At 36.4% G+C, this 26,753-nt stretch overlaps 3 protein-coding genes and 1 non-coding gene across 4 annotated transcripts; all 4 read right to left on the minus strand.

The window, feature by feature from the left end:
- Nucleotides 1-1,045: 1,045 nt before the first annotated feature.
- On the minus strand, nucleotides 1,046-1,696 carry LOC123891073. Its single transcript, XM_045940866.1, has one exon. The coding sequence runs from the start codon at nucleotides 1,694-1,696 to the stop codon at nucleotides 1,046-1,048; it is 651 nt and encodes a 216-aa protein (XP_045796822.1).
- Nucleotides 1,697-3,002: 1,306 nt separating this feature from the next.
- Nucleotides 3,003-4,433, minus strand: LOC123902125 (protein RISC-INTERACTING CLEARING 3'-5' EXORIBONUCLEASE 2-like). The gene is made up of 2 exons (XM_045951783.1): nucleotides 3,430-4,433; nucleotides 3,003-3,254 (listed from the first exon to the last, which is right to left on the minus strand). The coding sequence occupies exons 1-2, from the start codon at nucleotides 4,027-4,029 to the stop codon at nucleotides 3,222-3,224; spliced, it is 633 nt and encodes a 210-aa protein (XP_045807739.1). The 5' UTR covers nucleotides 4,030-4,433; the 3' UTR covers nucleotides 3,003-3,221.
- An 11,225-nt stretch (nucleotides 4,434-15,658) lies between these two features.
- LOC123903388 lies at nucleotides 15,659-15,764 on the minus strand. Its single transcript, XR_006807964.1, has one exon. It is a non-coding gene; the product is annotated as a small nucleolar RNA R71 (small nucleolar RNA).
- Nucleotides 15,765-24,708: 8,944 nt separating this feature from the next.
- Nucleotides 24,709-25,407, minus strand: LOC123891086 (protein RISC-INTERACTING CLEARING 3'-5' EXORIBONUCLEASE 1-like). Its single transcript, XM_045940890.1, has one exon. The coding sequence runs from the start codon at nucleotides 25,405-25,407 to the stop codon at nucleotides 24,709-24,711; it is 699 nt and encodes a 232-aa protein (XP_045796846.1).
- Nucleotides 25,408-26,753: the final 1,346 nt, after the last annotated feature.

Raw genomic sequence — 26,753 nt, forward strand, 5'->3', positions numbered from 1 at the left:
ATCATATTTTTTAATAAAAATAACTCAACCATTGTATTTTCTTGAAAAATAGTGTAACTTTTTTCACTATAAAAAATAATCACCTATTTTTCGTTTAAACCCACTAATTTACGGGTTAGATAGTTTGCTACCCAAAGAATTTTTCTTTTGCTTTTTTTAATATCAAATGACTAAACGATGAATTATAATATATGTTTATGAAAATTATTCTAGCTTTTCATTTTATTTTGTAAATAGTGCGATAAATTATCATATTTGTTTGTAAAAATTATTCAATCTTTCTATTTTCTTAAAAAATAGTATAACTTATTTTCAATATAAAAATATTTAATGATTAAATGGAAAAATCTTTAGTATTTTCATAAAAAATATTTAGAAAAACATAGCAAATGTGGGTAAGTGGGTTTTTTGGGTTGGGTCCGGTTTTACCCGGAACCCGACTTTTTTTATGGGTTTTTCATTTTTGAAATCCATATCCACCCACTTGCCCGACCCAACCCACTTTTTTGGGTTTGATTGAGTGGGTTTGACCGGATCAACCAGATTTATCCGATCCATGTACACCCGTAATGGAGGGAGTATGTATTTAGGTGTAATTTTAATTTTATACAGCACACCGGCTAATTTTGGTTTGGAGGTATTGGTATATAATTTAAATTTTTTTTATCGATATATTCAATATTCACAGGACCGTCTCCGACAATTTGTAGGCCCCGGGCTAATAATAAAAATGGACCCCAAATAACAAAAGTAGATTTTTTTTATAAAAGGAACAAAAGGAGTATTTTATTTATAAATAACAAATTATTTGGGTATGGATCTGGAAGAGGCAAAATCCGCCCCGGACCCGCCCATTGCCATCATCCATTGATGAAAAACTCTCTTACATGAAGAAACAGAAGGTTAATACAAGACACAATCACTAAGTAGAATCAAGCCAAAAAAAAACACCAACAGAATCAAGCCACAAATATTAATTTAAAATCATTCAAAATTTAAAAAAGAACCAAAAACCAAGGACAAACAAGGACCGTATCAAACTTGCCTATGTAGCAACTAACAATTTACTCCCAATCTTATAATAAGAGTAAACATTAACAGTAGCAAGTTTAGCAAGTTCTTTGCTGAGGGGAGAAAGAGAATAGTCATAGATTGCTGTAACAGGCCTATGCACTTGAAGATCAAGTCTATCAACCGCAAAAGCAAGTTCATCAACGCCGCAATAACTCAAACGAGGATCAATCATGAGAGTAGCAGCTAACGGTCCAAGTTCCACAGAATTTCTGCATCCAATCCCATAATACTTCTCCAGCTTAGCCAAATTCCTTTTTATGCCAACTCCCACAAAAGTATAATCTGGCATACTAAGGAAGTTAAACAGTGATTGGAGCGCTGCCAAATCAAGCATAGAACGATAAAAACGATGACGTATATTATTGAACTGAATAATAAGACACGAATGTCCATCACATAGTTGAACGGTTGCACATCTGGACTGGGAAATGCTTCCTTCTTTAGCAGTATAATAAAGAAACCACTCGATGTCAAAGCCAATAACTTTGGTTTGATGATTAATAGAAGGGCGAAGGAAAGACGAGATATGGTTATGAATCTTTTCCTTATTATATGTCACTGTGGTTTTAATTTCCTCTCCATTTAGTTCAAACGTCTCCTCATAACCCATGCTTGCGGCCATGTGTGCTGTACAAATTAAACAAGACGGGAATTCTATGATAATTCTACAAATAAAACAACTGTGATTGAGTTTAAAAAAACACTAAGTACATATTAAATAAGGATGGATGTACTAGTAACTTGCAGTTGCAGTAAGCTCAAAAGGCATACTACTATCGTCATGGAATTTAATTCTATGGGTAGAATATGGAAAAGAAAATATATTGATAAATATATCTCGTCTTTCCTCCAAGTTTATCCTTTTTTATACTCCCTGATGACGTTTTTGACTAAAATTGTCTATATGGCATTTTAAAATTAGAAAATATTTTAAAAATATGTTTTAAATTTATGTGTCATTTTAAATCTGAAAAATATTATAAATGAAAATTAATAATAAGTTTTGTTTTTGTTATATGTAGTTTATAATTTGCTCTCCATTCAGTTCAAACGTCTCCTCATAACCGCTTGCGGCCATGTGTGATAATTCTACAAATAAAACCACTGTGATTGAGTTTAAAAAAACAACTACATGTTGATAGGGATGTAAGCTCAGAAGGCATACTATAGTCATGTAATTTAATTCTATGAGTAGAATATGGAAAGGCTGGCATCATGGAGTTTAATTGCAATTAGTTGGAAGATTATTGGAAATAGGAGTACAACTTTCAGGAATACGAAAATAAGGGTACTTAAGTAAGGGTATATATGTACAGTATGTTTTTTTGGTCTGTGTGATTTTTTTAAAAGTGTTTCTTACAAAAACAATCGGAGGGAGTATTAAGAAATTATATTCCCTCCGTCTTTTAATTAAAAAATGAAATGAGAAATTATTAAAAACTCACAAATAAATGAGGAGTTTGGATTCAAATACTGATCATGACATTTGTCTAACAATATCAAAAATTTTGTCAATTGAGCTAAGACTTTTGAATTTCCTGTCTTTTTTATAGACTTAAATTAAATGCAGTTTTGACACCTCAAATTTCACAGTTGTATGATTTTGGCCACTTAAGTTTCAATTGTGCGATTTTAACATCTAGATTTTACAATTGTTTGAATGTATCCTCCCAAATTTCAATTATGCAAAAGAAGTCAATAGGGTCTGGCAAATACAAAAGTGGGTAAACTTGAGGGGCCAAAATCACACATTGAAACTTTGAGGCTAAAATCAAACAATCGTGAAACTTAGGGAGTTAAAATTGCACAAATGAAACCTAGTGATAATATATTCATTGTCTCTTTGTAGTTACCATTGGCGTATTTTAATATGACGAAACAAAATATAAACCAAACTTTCGATCAACATACATTATATCAATCAACCCATTGTTTTAGCAGATTAAAAAGCATCAAATCCATAACCATCAAAATAAATTACATCCCAAAAACATAAACATTAGAGAAACATCAACCAAAATAACCAAAGGAAATACTAATGCATCTTAACATGTTCATAATTTTCTCAATTTTTTGGTTCAATCTTCACATGCTTAGTTGGTTTAGTTTCTGAATGTTGAGTTTTTCCCATTACTTTGCGATTCCCATTACCGGTAGCAGCATTTGCAGGTTCTGGTTAACTGTTATTTCGCAAATGCAAAATTTAAGTTAGATTGAAGAAAGTACATATGAATATGATTAAGAACAAAACAAAAATAAAAAGATGAATCAACCAAAATTTATTCATGAATGAATGTACAAAAAAACTGCGATGAAGCATAAATATAACATGTTTGAGTCAAATGAGAAAAATACCAGTTTGACCCCAATCTTGTGATAAGAGTAAACATTAACAGTAGCAACTTTAACAAGTTCTTTACTGAGGCGATAATCAGCATAGTCATAGGACAATGTCACAGGCCTGTGATCTTGGAGATCAAATCCATTAACCACAAAAGCTAACTCATCAACACCACACAAACTCAATTGAGGCATATTCATGACAGTAGCAGCTAATGGACCAAGTTCAACAGCATTTTTGCATCCAATCCCATAATGCTTCTCCAACCTAGCCAAATTCTCTTTGATACCAACTCCAACAAAAGTAATATTCGGCAGATTAAGAAAATTAACAAGTGATTTACGTGCTTCATGTTTTTCCAAATCCGAATGATTAGATTCAAAACAATTTAGTTGAATAATAAGACACGAGTTCCCATCACAGAGTTGTATGGTTGCGCATTTGGGTGAATGATAATGCACTAACCATTCAGCGTCAAAGCCGATAAGTTTGGTTTGATGATTGATTGAAGGGAGAAGAAAAGAAGATAGATGGTTTAGAATATCTTTCGGATAATATGTCACTGTTGTCTTAATTTTCTCTCCATTCAGCTCAAAAATCTCCTCATATGCCATTATGTGTGCTCAGTAGTCAGTTCAAATATGGATAGCACAACTATTTATAGGCATCTGAAAGCTGAAAGCTGAAAAGGTGACTTAATTGTATGAGTAGAAGTAGAATCTGAAAGGCATGAAGGACTTTAATTGCAGACTGCTGTAAACTAGAGCAATTAAAATAGGAATACTCCAACTTCCAATATTCGGGAATATGTGAAATTAAATACGTTCAATATTTTCTCCAACTTCCAATATTTGGCCTTACATTTTTTACCGCCGTTTGGTAAAATTAGAGAAAGGATCCTTTCCAATACAGAAAAACTTTGAGGAAATAATTAGTGTATCTTGACCATTGAATTACAAAAAATAGAAAACCGTTGGTTAATGGTAAAGTTGGAAAAATTGAGAAAATTTGAGAGAAAAAAAAGAAAAGAATTAGAGAATCCAAGCCGATAAAGTTAGTGCTCCTCAGCTCTTTTTTATAAGGAATACTTTGAAAAAATTACACAAACCAAAAATTAATTAGTTTAAAAGTAGTTATCTTTTGTTAATAATAATGACCAAAATTTGAAGTGTTTTTTACTTATATTTTTGTCAGGAGGAAGTATAGCATATAGCTTATAAGCTAGCTTTTATCTTCTAAAGAATAAACTAGCTGATTGAATTTGCGGTGTTTAGTAAAATTAACGGTTGAACTACTTGATACGAAGTAAGTATGAAAAGACATAAAAAAATGTTTAATTAATATTAATTTTTTTTCAAGAAACGTTTGAGGATTAATATGGATGTTTCTGATGAAGCTGAAGAGGAAAATGCTGAAATGGTGCTGTCTAAAGAACATAATGAAGGTTTTAACGCTGCTGGTTGTGTTGTCCCGATGCAGACTAATCCTTTATTTGTTGACAAAATTGTAATGGCGAGTTCTGGTCTCCAGAACCGCCAGCCAAAATGAATATCATTAGTTGGAACTGTAGGGGTTTAGGTGGTCCTCTTGCAGTTCCTAATTTAAAATACCTCGTCCGTGTTTATAAACCGGATGTATTATTCCTTTGTGAAACATTATCTAATTCTAATAAAACAGAGGAGTTTCGTTATGTTTTGGGTTTTGATTATTGCTTCACTGTTAATCGAGAAGGTAGAGGAGGTGGTTTAGTTTTGTTTTGGAATTCTTCTTTTAATTGTACTATTTCTAATTACTCTCAGAACCATATTGATGTTGAAGTTGGGGATGTTGGTAGTGGTAATTGGAGATTAACATGCTATTACGGATTCCCGGGTAGTGGACAAAGAAGAACAGCTTGGAATTTTCTTAGACAATTGTCTCATGTGTCTAATCTTCCTTGGTGTATAGTGGGTGATTTTAATGATATTCTATCATCTAATGAGAAGAAAGGTAGAAATGAAAGGGCTTCCTCCTTAATAAATGGTTTTCGTTCATCTGTGTTAGATTCTGGGTTATCTGATGTACATATGGAGGGGTATCCTTTTACATGGTTCAAGAGTTTGGGTACGGTTAGAGCTGTGGAGGAGAGACTTGATCGTGCTCTTGCGACTGAAAATTGGCATATCCTTTTTCCAAATGCCATTGTGGAAAATCTGCCGGCACCTGCATCTGATCATTATCCTATATTGTTAGTTCGTGAACCTGATTCAAGACTCCAACGTGGTCAGTCTAGATTCAAATTTGAAAATGCTTGGCTTGTTGATCCTGAATGTAGTATTTTTGTCAAACAACAGTGGAGCACTTACGGGTCTCAAGGCATAACACAAAAACTGAATTGTTGTGCTAAAGATTTATCTCAATGGAGTAAAACTCATTTTCATAATATCAGACGCGAAGTGGATAAATGTAGGAAAAAGTTGGATCGGATCAGAGTTCATGTTGACTCTTATAATATCAATCTCTTTAATGCTCTTCGGAAGCGTATGTCTTCTCTTTTGGTACAGGAGGATACTTTTTGGCGGCAACGTGCTAAAACTTTCTGGTTACGTGATGGTGATCTAAATACTAAATTCTATCATGCTTCAGCATCTTCTAGGCGAAAGGTCAACAAAATTACATCTTTATTGGATGCTTCTGATAATTTGATTTCTGATAATATTGAATTATGTGAAGTTGCTCGTGATTATTTTGTTGACATTTTCCAAATGCAGAATAGTGTGATTGAACCTGTTATTAATCTGGTTGACTGTTCTATCTCAATAGATGATAACAATTTGTTAACATCCCCTTTTGTGATTGACGAGTTCAAAGAGGCTATCTTTTCTATGAAATCAGACAAGTGTCCGGGGCCAGATGGCTTCAATCCAGGTTTTTTTCAGCATTTTTGGCCTACTTGTGGGCAAGAGATCTTCCAACAGTGTTGTATTTGGCTAACAACTGGTACTTTTCCAGCTAACTTGAATTCAACCAACATTTCACTCATTCCCAAAGGTGATAGCCAAGTTTCGATGAAAGATTGGCGTCCTATCTCTCTGTGTAATGTGATTTACAAATTAGTGGCCAAAGTACTAGCTAATAGACTGAAGAACGTTCTTGATAAATGCATTTCGATTAGTCAATCTGCCTTTGTTCCAGGAAGATCCATCCTGGATAATGTTATGGTTGCTTTTGAAGTCATCCACCATATGAAAACCAAGACCAAGGGCAAGTTAGGAGATGTGGCCCTTAAGCTCGATATTAGTAAAGCTTATGACATAATTGACTGGAATTATCTCCGAGGCACTATGTCAAAGATGGGCTTCTCCAATCAGTGGATTAGTTGGATCATGTTATGTGTTGAGACAGTGGACTACTCAGTGTTGGTTAATGGTAATGTGACTGAGTCTATTAAGCCCAGCCGTGGGCTTAGGCAAGGAGACCCTTTATCGCCTTATCTCTTTATCATTTGTGCAGAAGGCCTTTCAGCCCTCATCCGCAATGCAGAGGCAAGAGGTGATTTGCATGGTGTCAAGATTTGTAGAAACGCTCCCATTGTTTCTCATCTTCTTTTTGCTGACGACTGTTTTTTATTTTTCCGAGCCAATACTAATGAAGCAGATACTATGAAGAATATTCTCATTCCTTATGAACAGGCTTCTGGACAGGCCATTAATTTTCAAAAATCTGAGATTTTCTGTAGCCGCAATGTAGATTCAGCAGTTCAAAACAATATCTCTAATATCCTTGGCGTTCAAACTGTTCTTGGTACAGGGAAATATCTGGGGCTCCCTTCCTTGATTGGGAGAAGCAAAAAAGCTACTTTCAATTTTATAAAAGACAGGGTTTGGAAGAAGATTAATTCGTGGAGTAGTAAATGTTTATCAAAAGCGGGGCGTGAAGTGCTCATTAAATCGGTTCTTCAGGCTATACCGAATTATTTCATGAGTATATTTCTCCTGCCTTCTTCCCTATGTGATGAGATTGAAAAATTGATGAATTCTTTCTGGTGGGGTCATTCTGGAACTCAGAACAAAGGTATTAATTGGTTGTCATGGGATAAATTATCTATGCATAAGGATGATGGTGGCATGGGATTTAAAGATCTCTCAGCTTTTAATCTAGCTATGATAGGTAAACAAAGTTGGCGTATTCTAACTAGTCCCAACATTCTGATTGCTAAGTTATACAAAGCTAAATATTTTCCAAATTGTAGCTTTCTTGATTCTAGTCTTGGTCACAATCCTAGTTTTGTTTGGAGAAGTATTTGCAACTCCAAATTCTTAATTAGAGCAGGTTGTAGATGGCGGATTGGTGATGGTAATAATATTCCACTTTGGAATGAAAATTGGCTTGCTGATGCTCTCCCTCTTGAACCAATTAACCATAACAATCTAATGTATTCTGGTTTTACGGTCTCTGACCTCATGGAGAATGACTCTAAGGATTGGAATGTACGCCGTATATCGTCTATGTTTGATCAAACTTCGGTAGCTAGAATTCTTGCTACCCCCCTCTACCCATCAGTTTCGGATGATAGACGACTTTGGCGAGGTGAAAGCAAAGGCGAATATTCTGTTAGAAGTGCTTATAGAATTTGTGTACATGAGCTCCTTGATACCTCTCATTTGCGTGTTAATGGTAGTTGGAATCTGGTGTGGAACATTGAAGCACCGCCAAAAGTTAAAAATCTGGTTTGGCGCGTTTGTCGTAAGTGTTTCCCGACTCGTGTCCGGTTGCGAGATAAAGGAGTTGATTGTACGCAGATATGTGCCTTGTGTGTTGGTAATAATGAGGATAGTGAACATCTTTTATTTAACTGTCCAAGTAGCCAGAATGTGTGGAATATGGCTGGTTTTTCTCAAGTTGTCTCAAATGCTTTAGCTAATAATAATGATGCTCCGGCCATTATCTTTCATATTCTGCAGCAGCTGTCGAAAGATGATTCAGCAGTATTTGCTTGTGTTTTGTGGAGTATTTGGAAGCAACGTAATAATCAGATTTGGAATAATGTAATTAATGCTCAACATTTTGTTTTTTCCCGTGCTATTAATATGTTGCAGGATTGGAAAGCAGTCCGTATTGTCACTTCCAAGCCAGGCCCGACTGTTCAGGACTCTGCGGTAAGATCTTGGCGTAGACCGACGATCGGCCGAGTGAAATGCAACATAGATGCTTCCTTCCCGCCGAGCTCTGACAGAGTTGGCATTGGGATTTGTATCAGAGACGAACATGGTGCTTTCGTTTTAGCTAAAACGGAATGGTTCACACCAAAATGCGAGGTACACATTGGTGAAGCACTCGGTCTTCTGTCAGCGCTAAAGTGGGTACATGAGCTCCAGCTAGGTCCTGTTGATTTTGAGTTGGATTCTAAGAGAGTGGTTGATAGCTTCCATTCTTCAGTTAAATATTACTCTGAATTTGGTGTTATTATGGATCATTGTAATCTTGTTTTTAATAATTATTATAGAAACTCTAGTGTTGAGTTTGTGCGGAGACAAGCAAATGAGGTTGCCCATTGTCTAGCTAAGGCGGCCACATTATCAGCTAGTTTCCAGATCTTGGTTCATGCTCCAAGTTGTATTGAACACATTTTAATTAATGAAATGCTATAAGCACCCTTTTGTCAAAAAAAAAATATTAATTTTTTTTCAAGTAAGATAATAGGGGTAAAATTGAAAGAAAAAATAATAAGCTATAACTTTATTAACTACTTGAAATAACATTTGAAAAATAAGTTATAAGCTACTAAAATAAATTATATGCTCTTTTTTAAAAGGGTAATATTAATGCACACCCACTTATGAAGGTGTGTATTAGCAACATACACCTTCAATTTCTCTCTTGTAACAAAAAAAAAAAAACCTACACCTTCAAATAAGACAAAAAAGTTAATTGTTTTTTTTTTTTTTGTAATGAAAAGTTAATTGTTTTTAATTTAATAAAAAATGGAATTTGAAGACATGAATGTAATTTTGATGTTGTTTCTCTCACTTTTTCATTTTTTCCCCACATCAAAGAGAAAGTTTTTGAGAGTAAAACACAACTGTGTAAAAAAAAAATTAGATCGTTCCACAAAATTCCAAAAAAATGGTTCTATCTAAAATCTCATGATCATGAGTTTTATTTTATTTTTTTCAATTGAAATCCAAAAAAATGCTTAATTTGTATTTAAAAATAACAAGAACAAGAAAAGTTGCAAAGTTTTTGTTCTTCGTTTCTCCGTTCCTACGCCACTTCTCCCTTTTATTTTATAAAATTATATTTCTATCACTAAATTCAATTTTTTTTTATTAAATTAAAAAGGTTTAACTACACATTTGGTCCCTTACGTTTATTTTAGGTTTCAATTTGGTCCCTTACGTTTAAAAAGTATCAATTTGGTCCCTTACGTTTATTTTAAGTTTCAAGTTAGTCCTTTCCGTTAGTTTTGTCACTAACACCGTTTGAATAGTACACGTGTCAGCGTGTCCAAGTGTCACGTGTCAGTCCACCTATGCAAATTGACTGCCACATGTGACAAAATTGACGGAAAGGACCAACTTGAAACCTAAAATAAACGTAAGGGACCAAATTGATACTTTTTAAACGTAAGGGACCAAATTGAAACCTAAAATAAACGTAAGGGACCAAATGTATAGTTAAGCCAATTAAAAACAATCATCCATTTAATCTTATTTGAAGGTGTAGGTTGCTAATGCACACCTTCACAAAAGTGAGTGAGTGTGCATTAACATTACCCTTTTTAAAAACTATTATCAAACATAGCTTTTGGTTAGCTATAAGCTTTATTTGCCTTCCGAAAAAGAGCCTTTGTTACAGTTTCTGGCTCTGTGCATCTAACAAAAGCAATTCAGCGTCAAATCAGATAACTTTGGTTCGACGATTGTTAGAAGGGCACAAGAAAGAATATATATGCTTTTTGATCTCTTTCTCATCGGATGTTGCTCTGGTTATAATATGAACTCCGGTTAGCCCAAATAACAATGAAATCAAGTCTCGGATGCAGTAGAGCTAAAATCTCACCGGTAAAGTCAGGGAAGTTTCTATAGTGTTCTACTTACGGACGGTAAGCTCAAAAGGAGTGATGATGGAGTTAATTACAGTAATTGTTTGATTAGAATTAATATCGAAAGACTAGAAACATGGAGTTTATTGCATTAAGCTCGAGGAGTATACTCCCTCCGTCCCAAAAAGAATGACCCATTTTGAATATATGCACTATTTATATATATTGTTTTGACCATATTTTTCTACTAATAAATAAAAATAAATATTAACATATAAGATGTTGTTAGATTCGTCTCGATGAGTATTTTCAAAATATCAATTTTTTATAATTTGTACTATTATACAATTAAAGATATTAGTCGCCAAAGTTATGCATTGACATGCGTGTTTCGGTCAACTGGGTCATTCTTTTTGGGACGGAGGGAGTAGGAAATAGGAGTACAACTTTCGGGAATATGTAATGCCCAATCCAACTTTAAAACCGTCTGTTACTCTCTTTTCTGTTGCTTCGTGTTTTACCTTTTCCAATTCCAAATCGGTCGTTGTGCAATTATGACTAGCTTTAAAACAAATTTCTTTTTTCAAGGTAAAATAGATGAGAACCTTAAACCGATTATTATTATTATTTATAAAACCAAAAAAAAAAAACAATTTTTTAGGTTAATAATTGAAAAATTAATGTATTTGTTCATACCGTAAATTTTCTAATAAACCTTAAAAGTGTCTTTATTATAAGAAAAGTGTCGGTATTATAAGTAGAAAATCATTTTTCAGGTTTATTGAAAATATGATGTGTATTAGTTCTTTAATGAACCTAAAAAATGATTTTTGGCTTACAATAGTTACAAGAGAGAGTAGTTTTTACTTATAATGGTGATCAGAGAAGTAAAAAAAAAAACTAATATATGAGTTCCGTCTGAGCTTAGCTCAGCTGGCAGAGATATTACATTATATTCGGGGACCGAGTTCGAACCTTGGTCATCACACTTATCCATATTAAAGATAAAATTTTTAGGCATTAGGCTACGGGTTTGAGTTTCCTCCATTTGTTATCTCTCTGTTTATTCTCCATTTAGAGAGAAATAGACATAAGACCATCTCCAATGGTGTAGTACCTATTAGGTACTCATGGTACTTATTAGATACTACCATTGGAGCACAACACATTTTAGTACCTAATAGGTACCACTTCTAATATAAGAACTCTCTCTCTTCTTTTTATGGGACCCACTTTATTTAATATATTCAAAAAAATTTAATTTGGCAATATTATTTTAAATTAAATTTCAAATTTTAATGATGTGAAGTTATTGATGAGACCAATTTTAGAACTTTTTAAGAAATGCTCCATCGGAGAGGTTGAGTACCTATTAGGTACTATTATTAAAAAAATAATAAATTGATGATGTGTCTATGTGGGACCATTTAAGTACTCAAAAATAGAGTGCTCTATTGTGGATGCTCTAAGGCTACTTTACCAAAAAAAATGTCCATGTAAAATAGTCTTTTAAATAGGCTAACAGCCAATAGGATTTTCAAAAGACCAGACTCAAGCCTAAAAAATAAGCCTATAACATACCATAAACTAGAATTAGAACTTCAATTTTTTGATAGATCGGGCTTATGTTTGACAAATCCTGTCTCGACCTAACCAATTCACAACCCCATTCTGTTATATTAAGTCACATTGCTACCACTAAATGCAATTTTGGTTTATATATTTTACTCAATATAAAAATTTTAAGTATTACCGGCGGCCAAAAATGCCGGAAAGCGAAATTTCCAAGGCTTTTAGTCTGCCGCATAATTAGTTGTTGGTAACAGCCTATTATTTGTGGCGGTTTTTTCAGAAAAATAAGTTTGCCGCCAAAATTTTGCAGAAAATTAACAAGTGATTTACGCGCCACATTTTGTTTCAAAGTCCAACAATAATTATGCAAAGATTCAAACCGATTTAGTTGAATAATAAGACATGAGTGTCCATCACAGAGTTGTATGGTTGCGCATTTGAGTGTGAAAAAACTGTGTCCATGTTGTAAATGATTATGCAGATACCATTCGGCGTCAAAGCCGATAAGTTTGGTTTGATGATTGATTGATCGGCGAAGGAAAGAAGGTAGATGGTTTTGAATCTCTATGGGATCATATATAACTGTTGTCTTAATTTGGTCTCCATTCAGTTCAAACGTCTCCTCATAACCCATTATGAGTGCTCTGTAGAAAACAATATGGATAGCACAAACTATATACTAGTATTTTTTTAGGCATACAGTAGTAGTAGTAGTAGGGTAAGTTACAGAAAGCTCAAAAGGCGAGTTTATTCTATGAGTAGAAGTAGAATCTCAACGGCATAAAGGACTTTAATTGTGGAAGAAACTGCTTCTTTGATCGTGCGTGTTTTTTTATTTTATTTTATGGATCAAACTTATGTACAGTTCCATTCCATATACACAGTTCTTACTGTGCTAGATACATGGGGGGAGTTATTTTTGTTTGAAAACAATTTTCTTTTTCTTTTTTTAATTAAAAAATATAAATAACTACTTTTTTGTGAGAGGAACAAGAAAAATTACATCTAAAGAAATGCATATAAGTTTTGTTCTTATTACATCAAACCATGTGTAAGTCGAGCTAAAATAATCGTGTACTCCGTATTTTACATGTTATCAGCTTCCTTCCAATAAATCTTTTCATTTTACTTCAAAGTTTCTACTACTTGGTCCATCAAGAGGTTGTCTTGTCAGTGGTTTATACTTGCTTATATTATGAATGAGTCAGTTTGAGTGTATAATTTACCGTAATATAAAACTCAACATAAACTTTAAAAACGTCTAGTAAATATAATAGTTGGTTTTTCATGTGACACGTTTGCCAGACACTAACAATCAAACATTGTAAAGCTCGTATAATCACCAATTTCTCAATTAAAAATGAAAGTCGAAGCTAAAGTGGAAATCCGTGTGACTAATTAACATCAAATGTTCGTAAAAAAAAAAAAAAAAATCTAGCACCGTTAACAATGCAAATTGTCTGAGTAATTTATAATCGTAAACAAACGGTAAATAACTTTAGATTTTCTTCAAAATCTCTACAAAAAAAATTCTAAATTTTTTTCAAAAAAATCCATTTTTTTTAAAGCTGAAGCAAACAGACTCATAATTTGGTACAATTTTTTTCTTCAAAATGACATATATTGTGGTACGGAGGAGTATAACAACACACCTTCTAATGTACTTTTCCCAACACATTTTTTTCTAATAGGTTGAAATTCAAATAAATGTCACTAAATTATATAGGTCCTGATGACGAATCGTCACACTCTCTAATCCATGCCTATTTTAGCAACATTAGATGCATTTTAGTAGGTTTTTAGCAATAAATATAAGAGAAATCTAACCATAAGCTTGATTACTTGATTTGCAAGAAAACAGGAAAAATTGCAGGAAATGGAGGATTTTCACTACGCTGGGGGCGTAGCCCATCACGCGCCGCGTGATGGAGCTCACAGGGAGCCAAGATTTTTACTCTGATCACGCGCGGCGTGATGCCTTACCACGCGCGGCGTGAAGCTTTGTTGAAGATGAAGATTGCTCTCTGACTTGATCACGCGCCGCGTGATTCTGTTACCACGCGCGGCGTAGTTGATGGATTTGCAACCACGCGCGGCGTGATAGATCTGGCGCGCGGCGTGGTTGCCTTCTGTATATATAGTTTCTGCATAATTCTGTTTTCGTGTGGGAAAATTCTGCAAATTTGATCTACATTCTGGGTTTTGAACTTCAAGATTGGGATTCAAGACTCCGAAGGAAGCTCCAAGCACATCGATAGCATGGATTCACAAGCCATGACATTGAAGCTCGGACGCGGACAAAGGGAGATGAGGAGCTAAGTTCTTCGGAGGTAGGATCTAGGATAGCCTAGGATGTAGATAGACTTCATGTAATCTGCTATATGTGTAAGAAACTACTCTGTTATAGTGTTGATTTAATGCAATTCGATGTTTAATGCTTTATAATCCTTCATTAGTGTTGTAATGATTTCGAGTTAAGTCACGTGCGAGAGTATTGATTTAATTTCTGAACTGAATTGCATTAAGCTCTCGAGTGTCTCCGGTCGAGAGATTGAGGCATAGAGTGTAGCGAACGATTGACGCGCGTTAATATCATTCGTTGTAGGTAGCTTCCGCCCGAGAGATCGGGGGAGTATCGACAACGAATAGAGTGGATTTTGACAAGAGATTGCGATTCACTAATTTGTCGATCTAGTTGTTAACACTTGAGTAGATTCCTATGATATAGTAGATTGCATGTTGTTTAGCTATAGACTAGGCGATTCCGATGATTCTACCTCGCTTTTCCATTATATCAAAGCACGTTTTCTACCAATTGATCACTCAATCAACCCCCATACATGTTCTGTTTTTGCATAATGTCTATGAACACTATTCGACTAGTTTAATCACACAATCCCTGTGGATCGATATTTTTATTACTACGTGGTAATTCGTTCACTTGCGAAAATTATCCATCAAGTTTTTGGCGTCGTTGCCGGGGATTGTGATTGATTCGACAAGGCGATAGTGTTCATATTTTCTGTGTTTTCTTTATTTTTCTGTTTTATATTTTTCTCCCGGAGCGTTCTACTTGTGTGTTTCATTGTGCATGCGGAGAACAGGTCCTCAAGAGCTGCAATTTGATCCAGAGATTGAAAAGACAGCTCGCGCAATTCGAAAGGCAACAAGGGAAGCTCAAGCTTCAAGGGGAACAGCTTTGCTAAGGGATACACCGGACTGTCAAGGACGGACTGCAGCAACAATGGAAGAAGAACAGGTTCCACCGGTTCCTCAACCGCCAAGGCGTACCCTTGGTGATTATGGGAGGAGAGACAATGACGCGTTGGCAAATCAAGGCTTTCAGCCGGCGAATCCTGTCTCATTCGACATCAAGAACACGGTCCTCTCCGCCCTAAAGGAAAATCCTTATTCAGGATCGGAAGCTCAATGCCCGAATTTACACTTGTCTCACTTCTATGAAGCATGCGACTATACCGATCCACCGGGGGTGAGCGAATCGGACAAAAGACTGAGGTTATTCAAGCATTCTCTCACCGGCCGTGCTAAAGATTGGTTAGACACGATACCCGCCGGAACTATTGAGACTTGGAGACAGCTGGAGCGGAAGTTCTTAGATCGTTACTTCCCTATTCATAAGTTCCTAGAAAGAAGGGCTGAAATTAGCAACTTCGAACAAGCGGATGGTGAAACGTTGTATGATGCTTGGGAGAGGTTCAAAGTTTGTCTTAAAAGGTGCCCGAATCACGGTTTCGATGGCCACAATCAGATGCAAATGTTTACCCAAGGTTTGAGGCCTCAAACGCGAATGATACTTGACGCATCAGCCGGTGGTTCGTTGAAGAACCGTGACGAAACTGAAGCAAGAGAATTGGTGGAAAGCATGGCTCAAAACGAGTATAGAGCTACGAATGATAGAGGAGCCAAGAAGAAAGGCGGAGTGTTGGAATTGGATACTCAAACAGCGCTATTGGCACAGCAAAAGCTCATGACTAGCCAAATGGAAGCAATGATGAAGCTGCTGTCCAATCCGCAAGTTCAATCTTCTCCAATAGGTAAAATTGACAATGTGCGCTGTGATTTTTGTTTGCAGGATCACCCAAATGGCGGATGCTTCCCGGAGGGTTCAGAGGAGGCTCGCTACCTAGCCAATTTCCGGAAGCCGTACAACAACAATAACAACGGTTCCGGGTGGGGGAACGGTATGCAAGGTCAAGGTGCACCGCAACAGCAGCAAAGGCCTCCATCAAGGATGGAAGAGACTCTAAATCAGTTCATGCTCATGACCCAAAGCAACTTTGAAGCGATGAAATCGAGTCAAGCAACCTCTAACAAGAATCATGAAGCTTCTATAAAGAATCTTGAGGTGCAAATGGGTCAGCTGTCACGACAGTTTTCTATGTTGCAAAACCAAGGAGGTTTCGGTGGAAACACTCATGATAATCCTAAAAATGAAACTTGCAATGGAATCACTTTGAGGAGTAGAGAGATACCGGAAAGGCCAGCTGTGGAGAAGCCCTTGAAAAAGAAGGTCAACGAGGGAGAAGTTGAAAATAAGCAAGAGGGTGTAGTTGAAAATGAGAGACGTGAGGGAGAAGTAGAAAATGAAAATCTGTCTAAGGAAGTGGAGATTAGTGAGGATGAAGTAGAAGAAGTTGAAAAACAGAGGGAGATAAAAGAAAAAGAGAGTAAGAAGGTTGAGAAAGGTAAAGGGATTGATGAATCGCCATATGCTAGGATGCCTTTTCCTAGGAGAAAGAAAGTTAAGAATCTTGAGCGGGAGAAGGAGTTCAAGAAGTTCATGAAGGTGTTGAACAAGCTTGAGATGGCTATACCATTGGTTGAGGCATTGGAGCAAATGCCGAGTTATGCAAGGTTTTTGAAGGAGCTGCTCACAAAGAAAAGAAAATCATTAGATGATGAAATGGTAAGTATGACGGAAGAGTGCAGCGCTCTCATCCAAAGGAAGCTACCTCAGAAAAAGAAAGATCCGGGGAGCTTTACAATTCCATGTTCTATTGGGAATCTCACTGTTGAAAAGGCTTTGTGTGATTTGGGTGCGAGCATTAATCTGATGCCGTTATCAATGATGAAGAAGATACCGGGAGCGGTAGCAAAACCGACAAAGATGAGTCTCTCTTTGGCGGATAGATCGATTGTGCATCCGGAAGGTATTCTCCATGATGTGCTAGTTAGAGTTGCTGGATTTGTGTTTCCCGCAGACTTTGTGGTTCTGGACATGGAAGAAGATAAGAATTGGGAGCCTCTACTCCTTGGTAGACCCTTCTTAGCAACTAGCCGTGCCCTAATCGATGTAGAGATGGGCGAGCTCATGCTAAGGACCGATGATCAGCAGGTCACATTCAATGTCTTTGACAAGATGGAGTGTGATGATGGAGACCCACAATGTTTTAAAATTCAGGTTTATGATCATATTGTTAAACATGCTCTTAAGTTACCTTGGAATGCACACTACTTGCCACATGGTGGCACTTCTTTTCCTTAACCCTTAGGGGTATGGAACGTCAAGTATCGGGACGTTAAACAAGCGCTGGTTGGGAGGCAACCCAACGGTTTCTAATGTTTTAGTGTGTTTGTTTTTGAAGTATGTAGGTAGGTGTGTAGCAGAAGCAAGAACAGGAAGCAGAACAGGGCACAACAGAGGTCTACTACGCCGGGGGCGCAGTACAATCACGCGCGGCGTGATCCTTCAACACAGAGGAAGGAGTTTCAGAATGTATCACGCGCGGCGTGGGGATGCATCACGCGCTGCGTGAAAACTGGAGAAATATGGAGTCTCTGACTAAGTGATTACGCGCCGCGTGATGGTGATTACGCGCGGCGTGGCCTGTTTGAAAGAAGTTCTTGACCGTTACAGTTCGTACTACGCGCGGCGTCGCAGGGGTCACGCGCGGCGTGGCTGCACAGGAAAGCGTGTAAAATTTGAATTTCTTCATCTTTTCAACCACTCCATCCATCCCATCATCAATGCACACGGTCTCCCACACGAAAAACTCCATTGATAACCCATTTTCACTCTTCAAACCTCTCCAATTTCACCTCTAATCACCTTCAATCATCAATTTCCTTCACATTCACATACCACTCATATCACCCACTCCTAATTCCACTCCAAATCCCTCATTTCATCACATTTCACCACTTTCCCAAATTAACCCACTTCAATCTATCTACTATCACCATGTTGACACGGCTAACCGGGAAGGGAAAGAAGAAGAGTGATGCTAATCCACCACAAGAGCCTCCAAAGAAAGCAAGAACAAAGATGAGTGCTAGCAAGGGGCAATCTTCGCGGTCCGCTCAAGCATCGCCTCCTCGCCGGAGCAATGTTACTCGGCCACAGGTTCACCCCCACTTCATCAGTGAAGTTCATGAGAAAAGGTACTCACAAATTCGAACCTTTACTATTAATCAAGAGAAGGGTTTTGGTGAGGATTTGCTGAATGGTGTGGCTGAGATAGGAAATGAGGTCAAGTCTAGGGGTTGGGAGAAATTTAATAAGTTGATGATTAAAGATGAGGTTAATCCTGGCAATCAGATGTGGGCTAGGGAATTCTTTGCAAATGCCTATTTACCGGATCAACCAATGTTTCCGGAGTATATTTCTGTGGTTAGGGGTGTTAAGGTGAGTTATTCTTTTGAAACTATAAACAATCTGCTTGGTTGTGCTGCGGGAGGTGTGTGTGAACTTTTGCGTGATAGGGAGAGGATCGACAAGAGTGGTATTGAAGTTAGGGAAGAACTGAAAAGTATAGTGTGTCGACCGGGAGCAATGTGGCTAGCCCACTCACCAGCTTCTCTCCCTCGAAGGTTGAGCTTAACAAGTTTTAATCCGGTTCACCGAGCTTGGGGTGAATTTTGGTTGAAAAATGTGAGGGTTGTTGGCAACAATTCAGAGATTCAGCTTGATAATGCGCACGCGGTCCGATTGTTGGTTGAAGGGAAGTTTATTAATCTTGGGTATTGGTTACAAAAAGATCTTCATGAAATAGCCAATCATCCGAATCCGACTTTTACTTTGGGACATTGCAATCTCATCGCTGCTTTGTGTAGGGCGAATAATGTTCCAATGAACGTGCAAGAAGGTGATCTTCATCCCGTCCGTCCATTGTCTTTATCATACTTCACCAAAAAGTTTGAGAGAGGTCCGATTGTGCCCCGAGGTGAGGGGAATGCTGCAAGAGAGGAAGCTTTGAGGGAGGAGGAAGAAATTAATCGGTTTGAAGAAGGTAATCATCCGGATCAACAGGGGGATCCGGTACATGAGTATCACGATATACCAGCTCAGGACCCTCCTCGTTACTCTCATGATATGAATCAGCTTGCTTCAATGTTGCATCAAATGGAAATTTCTCAATATTCCGGGCTGCCGAATCTCTACTTTGATACCGCCTCTTCCATGTACACCGAGGCGATGACTTATCGGTCTACTTTCCCTCCTCCTACTTTCGGGACTTTGTATCCCGTTGATACTGATTGGGAGGCGCATCAGGCAAGGGAGCTGACATCTTTTCAGGCCAGACAAGCATACAATTCGGGTCTGAGAACTTCTGAGTTGGCCGAGATCGAGAGGCGACGCCGGGTTGAGCAGGATGAGGCCGCTGCTATGGAGAGGGAGATGCTGGACGTGGATGGGTTGAATCTGAACTTGAATAGCCCATTCACAAACTACTTCACTGGCCAGCCGGACGACGCTGTTTGACATTGTTGGTGATGACCTGCTGCTGCTACTACTTTACTACTCTACTACTCTATCTTTCCTTAATTGTCTTTTACTTTCGTTGGTTTGTAATAATATTTGATGTTGCTTGGATATTGGCTGGATATTTTATTTGTGTACTCTGAATTTGAATCTTCTCTTGTTTAATGGTGGAATGGTTTTTACTTTTATAGTTTGTTTCAATACTTTGGCATGTTCTTTCTAGTTACTTGAGTATCAATTACTTGATTTTCTCCGTGTGTGATTTGTGAAACTTGCAGTGCAATAGCTTGTTGCACTCATGTGATCAAGAGGCAAAGGACGGGAACGCACACTTTTTGACCGGTTCTTTGATTCGACCCAACCGAGAGGTATTGAGCCAAACACTCCTTTTTCTTCTATGTGTGATATCCGCTCATGTACTGTCTCTCGATTTTGCTTGTCGTCTTTTTATTTGATTGGTACTTTTGTAGCACACACGAGGCATGTTCCTTGGTACCCTTGAGCCTTTCTATCAACCCTTACATATAATTATCCTTTGCTTAACCAATTTGAGCTGAAAAAGAAAATGTTATTTTGCACAACCTTTAGAAATTTTTGATGAAAAAAAAAGGAATGACTTTCTTGGAGGTTAGGCACCTAATTAGTGGTTGATGCGCATTGCTCACTACTAAGTTTGGGGTTGCCCTTTGGAATTAGCAACAAATAAAGTTTGGGGTGAGGGTACTAGAGAACTTACAAATGTGTGATTTGAAAAATTGAGAAAAAAATTTCAAAAGTTACAAGGCTTTTTGTGGAAGAGAAAAAAAAAAGAAACAAAAGAAATGAATGTGAAAAAGGGAAAAGAAATGCGAAAAGAAGTGATAAAAGAATCGCAAAACTTTGTTTGATGATGTGAAAAAAGTTCTCTAGTCCACTATAGTTCAAAAGAAAAGGGTTGGTTTATGAATTTTTGACCATAGGGGGATCTAACTCCAAGTTTTTCTACTACTTATCCAAAATGTCACCATCCACCCTAGCCAAGCCACGTTATAACCCTAAAAGACCTCTAATGTGTGTGCACAAAGTGAACCGAATGAATTCTTAGACTACTTGCAAAATTATTGTTGACTTGCATTGATGTGTTGATTTGAGTGAATTACCCAAACTGAAGAGTGCATGTGAGTAGTGTGATGGAATCATAGAGCCTTGGTCGAAAAGTGTGAACTACTTGAAAATGTCTTGCGGGAACGATGGTGCGATTGAGCATTGTTTGCAGGTGGATCATTGATCATCAGGTGATTCTCACGTATGTATGATTCGAGTGAATTTAAGGAAAATGCCAAGGTCTTGACACAAAAGCTTGAGGTAAAAGTTGTTTCCTTGAGGACAAGGAAAGGTTTAAGTTTGGGGTTGTGATGACGAATCGTCACACTCTCTAATCCATGCCTATTTTAGCAACATTAGATGCATTTTAGTAGGTTTTTAGCAATAAATATAAGAGAAATCTAACCATAAGCTTGATTACTTGATTTGCAAGAAAACAGGAAAAATTGCAGGAAATGGAGGATTTTCACTACGCTGGGGGCGTAGCCCATCACGCGCCGCGTGATGGAGCTCACAGGGAGCCAAGATTTTTACTCTGATCACGCGCGGCGTGATGCCTTACCACGCGCGGCGTGAAGCTTTGTTGAAGATGAAGATTGCTCTCTGACTTGATCACGCGCCGCGTGATTCTGTTACCACGCGCGGCGTAGTTGATGGATTTGCAACCACGCGCGGCGTGATAGATCTGGCGCGCGGCGTGGTTGCCTTCTGTATATATAGTTTCTGCATAATTCTGTTTTCGTGTGGGAAAATTCTGCAAATTTGATCTACATTCTGGGTTTTGAACTTCAAGATTGGGATTCAAGACTCCGAAGGAAGCTCCAAGCACATCGATAGCATGGATTCACAAGCCATGACATTGAAGCTCGGACGCGGACAAAGGGAGATGAGGAGCTAAGTTCTTCGGAGGTAGGATCTAGGATAGCCTAGGATGTAGATAGACTTCATGTAATCTGCTATATGTGTAAGAAACTACTCTGTTATAGTGTTGATTTAATGCAATTCGATGTTTAATGCTTTATAATCCTTCATTAGTGTTGTAATGATTTCGAGTTAAGTCACGTGCGAGAGTATTGATTTAATTTCTGAACTGAATTGCATTAAGCTCTCGAGTGTCTCCGGTCGAGAGATTGAGGCATAGAGTGTAGCGAACGATTGACGCGCGTTAATATCATTCGTTGTAGGTAGCTTCCGCCCGAGAGATCGGGGGAGTATCGACAACGAATAGAGTGGATTTTGACAAGAGATTGCGGTTCACTAATTTGTCGATCTAGTTGTTAACACTTGAGTAGATTCCTATGATATAGTAGATTGCATGTTGTTTAGCTATAGACTAGGCGATTCCGATGATTCTACCTCGCTTTTCCATTATATCAAAGCACGTTTTCTAACAATTGATCACTCAATCAACCCCCATACATGTTCTGTTTTTGCATAATGTCTATGAACACTATTCGACTAGTTTAATCACACAATCCCTGTGGATCGATATTTTTATTACTACGTGGTAATTCGTTCACTTGCGAAAATTATCCATCAGGTCCCGAATAAATTTAGTGGAATCCATTTGAAATTCAACAGTGTGGTGAACAGAGCGTGTTAGAAAGTGTGATGCTATCATAATTTTTTGGCTTTACATTTTTTTAAAGTCGTTAGGTAAAATTAGAGAAATGATCTTTTTGGTAGAGATAAAATTTTGAAAAAAAAAAGTGTGTTTCTTGACCATTGAATTAGAAATATGTTGGTCAATGATAAATGGTAAAGATACAAAAATTTGAGAGAGAGAAAAAAAAAAATGCAGAATCAGTGCATCATTAGCGGACCTATGGTTGGACTGAGGTGGGTCACGGCCCAACCTCAGCCTAAAAAAATATTTTTTTATATGTAGAGTATTAATTTAAATAAATTATTAATAATATTAAGTCACTCAGTATATATATTTTTATAAATATTAATGTAAATATTAATTTAAAGTTTATTATTGATCATTATAACTAACTCGGTCGGTACACATATTAGTTTGAGTATTAGTATAAATATTAGTTCATAATTAATTGAATTTAGAGTATTAGATAAAATTAGCAATTGAACTAGCATATACAAATATGAAATGACATAAAAAACAATGTTTAATTAATATTTAAGTCCCATATTTTCAATCTCAATGTTTTTTTTTTTGCCAAAAAATAGCGAATTTTAATGAAAAAAATGTGAATTTTGGTCTCAAATTTGATATTTCATCTTTAGATTCAATGCTGGAAAATAAATCACCTTTATGGTTTGTACCCAAAAAAAATAATCACCTTTATGGCCAAAAATCACAATTTTTGGAGTAAAAATATAGATTGTTGGTACCAAAATTATAACATATGAAAATAAAGGGACCAAAAAATTCAATTTGAAAATAGATTGACTATTTTCCGACCCACCCACAATATTTTTTCTGATTCCGCCACTACATGCATGCAATACACTATAAACTAATTTAGACAAGCCGATAAGTTAGTAATTAATATAGTTGAATTTCTTTTATCAAAATATTTTTTATTTTTTATTTTTTTGTCAAAGTAGCCTACTGACTAGAAAATCCACCTTAAAGTGAATAAGTGAAGTGTGCCAAATTTGAAACTGGACTCCTGCACATATAGTGCGATGTTCCTACCAACCGAATTTAATCTATATTTTTCATTAAATATACAACGAACTTAAAAATTACATTTTTGCTTGGAGATAGTAGCTCTTATCATCACCAACTTCTCAATTAAAAATGTAGGTCGAAGATAAACTTGTTTGTGTTCTTTCTTTGTCATAGATACACAATAACACAAAGAGCCACCACTCATTGATAAATTATGAATTTTAATTAGCATTGGAAAATAAAAATTAGAAATTGTGAAATTTTGGGTTTAAGTTGGAGAAAGAGTAGCCATTTATTTATTTTTATTAGTAATTCTGTACCATAATATATGTCAATTTTACACTCTTACGCATATTAAGAAATGTAATTAATTTTTTATGAAAAATACAAAAAATAGCATTAAATTTTTCATTAATAATGTAAAGTGATATATATTATGGTACGAAGAGATTATTAGACATTCAAATTTCAAAACCAATAAAATTCTTCTGTAAAAATATGGTTAATGAAATGGAACGACGAATGAGTAATTAACATATCATATGCTAACACCATTAAAAACCCAAGAACATTTTAGCACCGTAAAAATATTATTGATTGATATAATTTTCACAAATTCTTTAACATTTTAGCTATTTTAAAAAATTTAGAGACGAATTTGATCAATGAAATTCAAGAACAAAATTATTGATTTACTAATAATAAATAAAAACTCTTAAATTGAAAAAACTATTCCGTCCAGGACCCGGATTTGCTACAGTCCAAAAAACACGCAGTTTAACGCAATTTTAATCTCGTCCATTAAATTCAGATCGGGCGGCTTAGATTAAAAACTGGGTTTTTCTAATCAAATCAATCTCAGCCATTAAAATCAAATCGATCTCAGCCATTAAAATCAAATCGGACAGTTTAAAATGAAAATAGCGTGTTACTGTGTGCTAATTTGTAGCACTAAATCTGATTCCGTCCAAGTGGGCTAGACAAGTCAGAAACAAAAACAGGTAAAAAGGTAACCATTTTGCAAAGGTAAACCAAAAGAAAAGAGCTACCAACTGCAGCCCCCTACACAACAACAATAACACGAAGAGGCTTCAAAACACACGAGCCACTCTCCAAACAACAAGAAACTACCTCCCTCCATAAAAATGCTCTAAACTAGAAAAACTAGTAGCAGCTTATATTCCCAGTAACTAACAGAATCCAGTAACAAATAATTCACCAACACTTTCAGCAAAACAGATTAAGTACTTGAACTACCAAAGACGAACAAGGCCACTATCAAGACCACCTACAACATTAGATTGAAGTAGTGTACTCCCAATCTTAAAATAAGAATAAACATTAACAGTAGCAAGTTTAACAAGATCTTTGCCGAGAGGTTTACAAGACCAGTCATATGCTGTTGTTAAAGGCCTATGTTCTCCAAGATGAAATCCATTAACCACAAACGCTAACTCATCGACACCGCAATAACTCAAACGAGGCATCCTCATAGCAGTAGCAGCTAACGGTCCAAGTTCCACAGCATTTCTGCATACAATTCCATACTGCTTCTCCAACATAGCTAAATTTTCTTTGATACCGACTCCCACAAATGTAATATTTGGAAGACGGAGGAAATTAACCAATGCTTTGAACGGAATGTAGTTTTCCCAATATGCTGACCCACCACATAACCAATTTAGTTGAATAATAAGACATGAGTGTCCATCACAGAGTTGTATCGTTGCGCATCTGGAATAGGCATAGGTTACTAATTTAAGATGCGTCGGACTACGAAGCAGATACCATTCGGCATCAAAGCCGATAACTTTGGTTTGATGATTAATAGGAGGGCAAAGGAAAGATGATATATGCTTCTCTATCTCTTTCACATCAGATATCACGGTTGTCTTGATTTGCACTCCATTCAGCTCAAACGTCTCCTCATAAACCTCAGGAGGCTGAACCATGTTTGCTGTAGAATCAAGATAGCAATTCCACAAATAAAAATAAAATATCTGCAATGTTGATGAAAATACGAGGACTATTTATAGGCATATGTAATGTTAAAAGAAGGCATTTCTATGGTGATGGATTTTAATTGCATGAGTTAGAATATGGAAGGTCTAGCGCATCTTGGAATTTAATTGCAGTTAGCTCGAGAAGTATAGGAAATAGTACACCTTTCGGGAATATGTACTATAGCACAACCACACTTTAAAACCGTGTGTTACTCTGTTTTATCTTTTCCAAATCGGTACTTGTGGTGTTTGTGCAACTATTATTAGCTTTCAAACGCATTCTTTTTTCAAGGTAAAATTTAAGTGCACCGGTTAGAATATCAAACTAAATTTTCATTTATCTTGTTTTCACACATTTTTAAATTATGGTTGCGGTCGCGTCGCAGATGCGGTAACGGTTGCGGTTGTTGTGAATGTGGTCATTGCAGATGCTGCAACGCGAAATGCGGCTGTTGCAAATTATTTTAAAATTTCACAAACTATATAAAATGAAACTACTACGTAACTACACTATTAAAATGAAACTACTGTGTAACTACGTTATTTATCCATTATTGAACAGTCTTAATTTATTCCATAGTTTGTTAAATATATACGATTGAGAGATTGTTAAAAGTAAGATTTTTCATTAGATTTGACACAAATTAAGATTTGAAGTCCATAAATTTTATTTTTTTTTTATGAGAAAATTTGAACAAACATAGCCGAAAATGTCTGATGTGGCTTCTGATGCGGTGACGATGCGGCCGTATACATGAATTAAGATCACACCGCAATTGCGGTGCGATGCGATTGTGAAGGCTATCGCATCAGCAATACTGCGGCCGCAATTACAGAAGCATACCGCAATTTAAAACTTTGGTTTTGACCGTATTTTTTTAATAATATAAAAATATAAAGAAAAAGATATATTTAATTAATATTTAATTTTTTGCAAGTAACATGATAGGATAAAATATGAAGAAAAAATAATGTGAAATTGCTATAAGCTTCTTGAAATAGTATCGAAAAATAAACTATAAACTTTTTTGGCTTAAATGCAGTTTTACCCCCCCTATTTTGAAAAATGCGGAATTTTACCCCCCCTATTTTAAAATGCGGAATTTTACCCCCCCTATTTTATAATTTGTTGGATTTTGCCCCCCACCAAAATTTTGCACAAAATCTGCTTCTGAGCCTCAAGTTCAAAGCTACGCACAGAACTCAATTTGGATCAATAATTCACCAAACTGGTACCAAAACGACCGCAATCGAGTTAGTTTTTCAAAGAATCAAACTCCACTAAATTTGGAGTT

Source organism: Trifolium pratense, linkage group LG1 (genome assembly GCF_020283565.1).
Source record: "Trifolium pratense cultivar HEN17-A07 linkage group LG1, ARS_RC_1.1, whole genome shotgun sequence".
Taxonomy (NCBI): domain Eukaryota; kingdom Viridiplantae; phylum Streptophyta; class Magnoliopsida; order Fabales; family Fabaceae; genus Trifolium; species Trifolium pratense.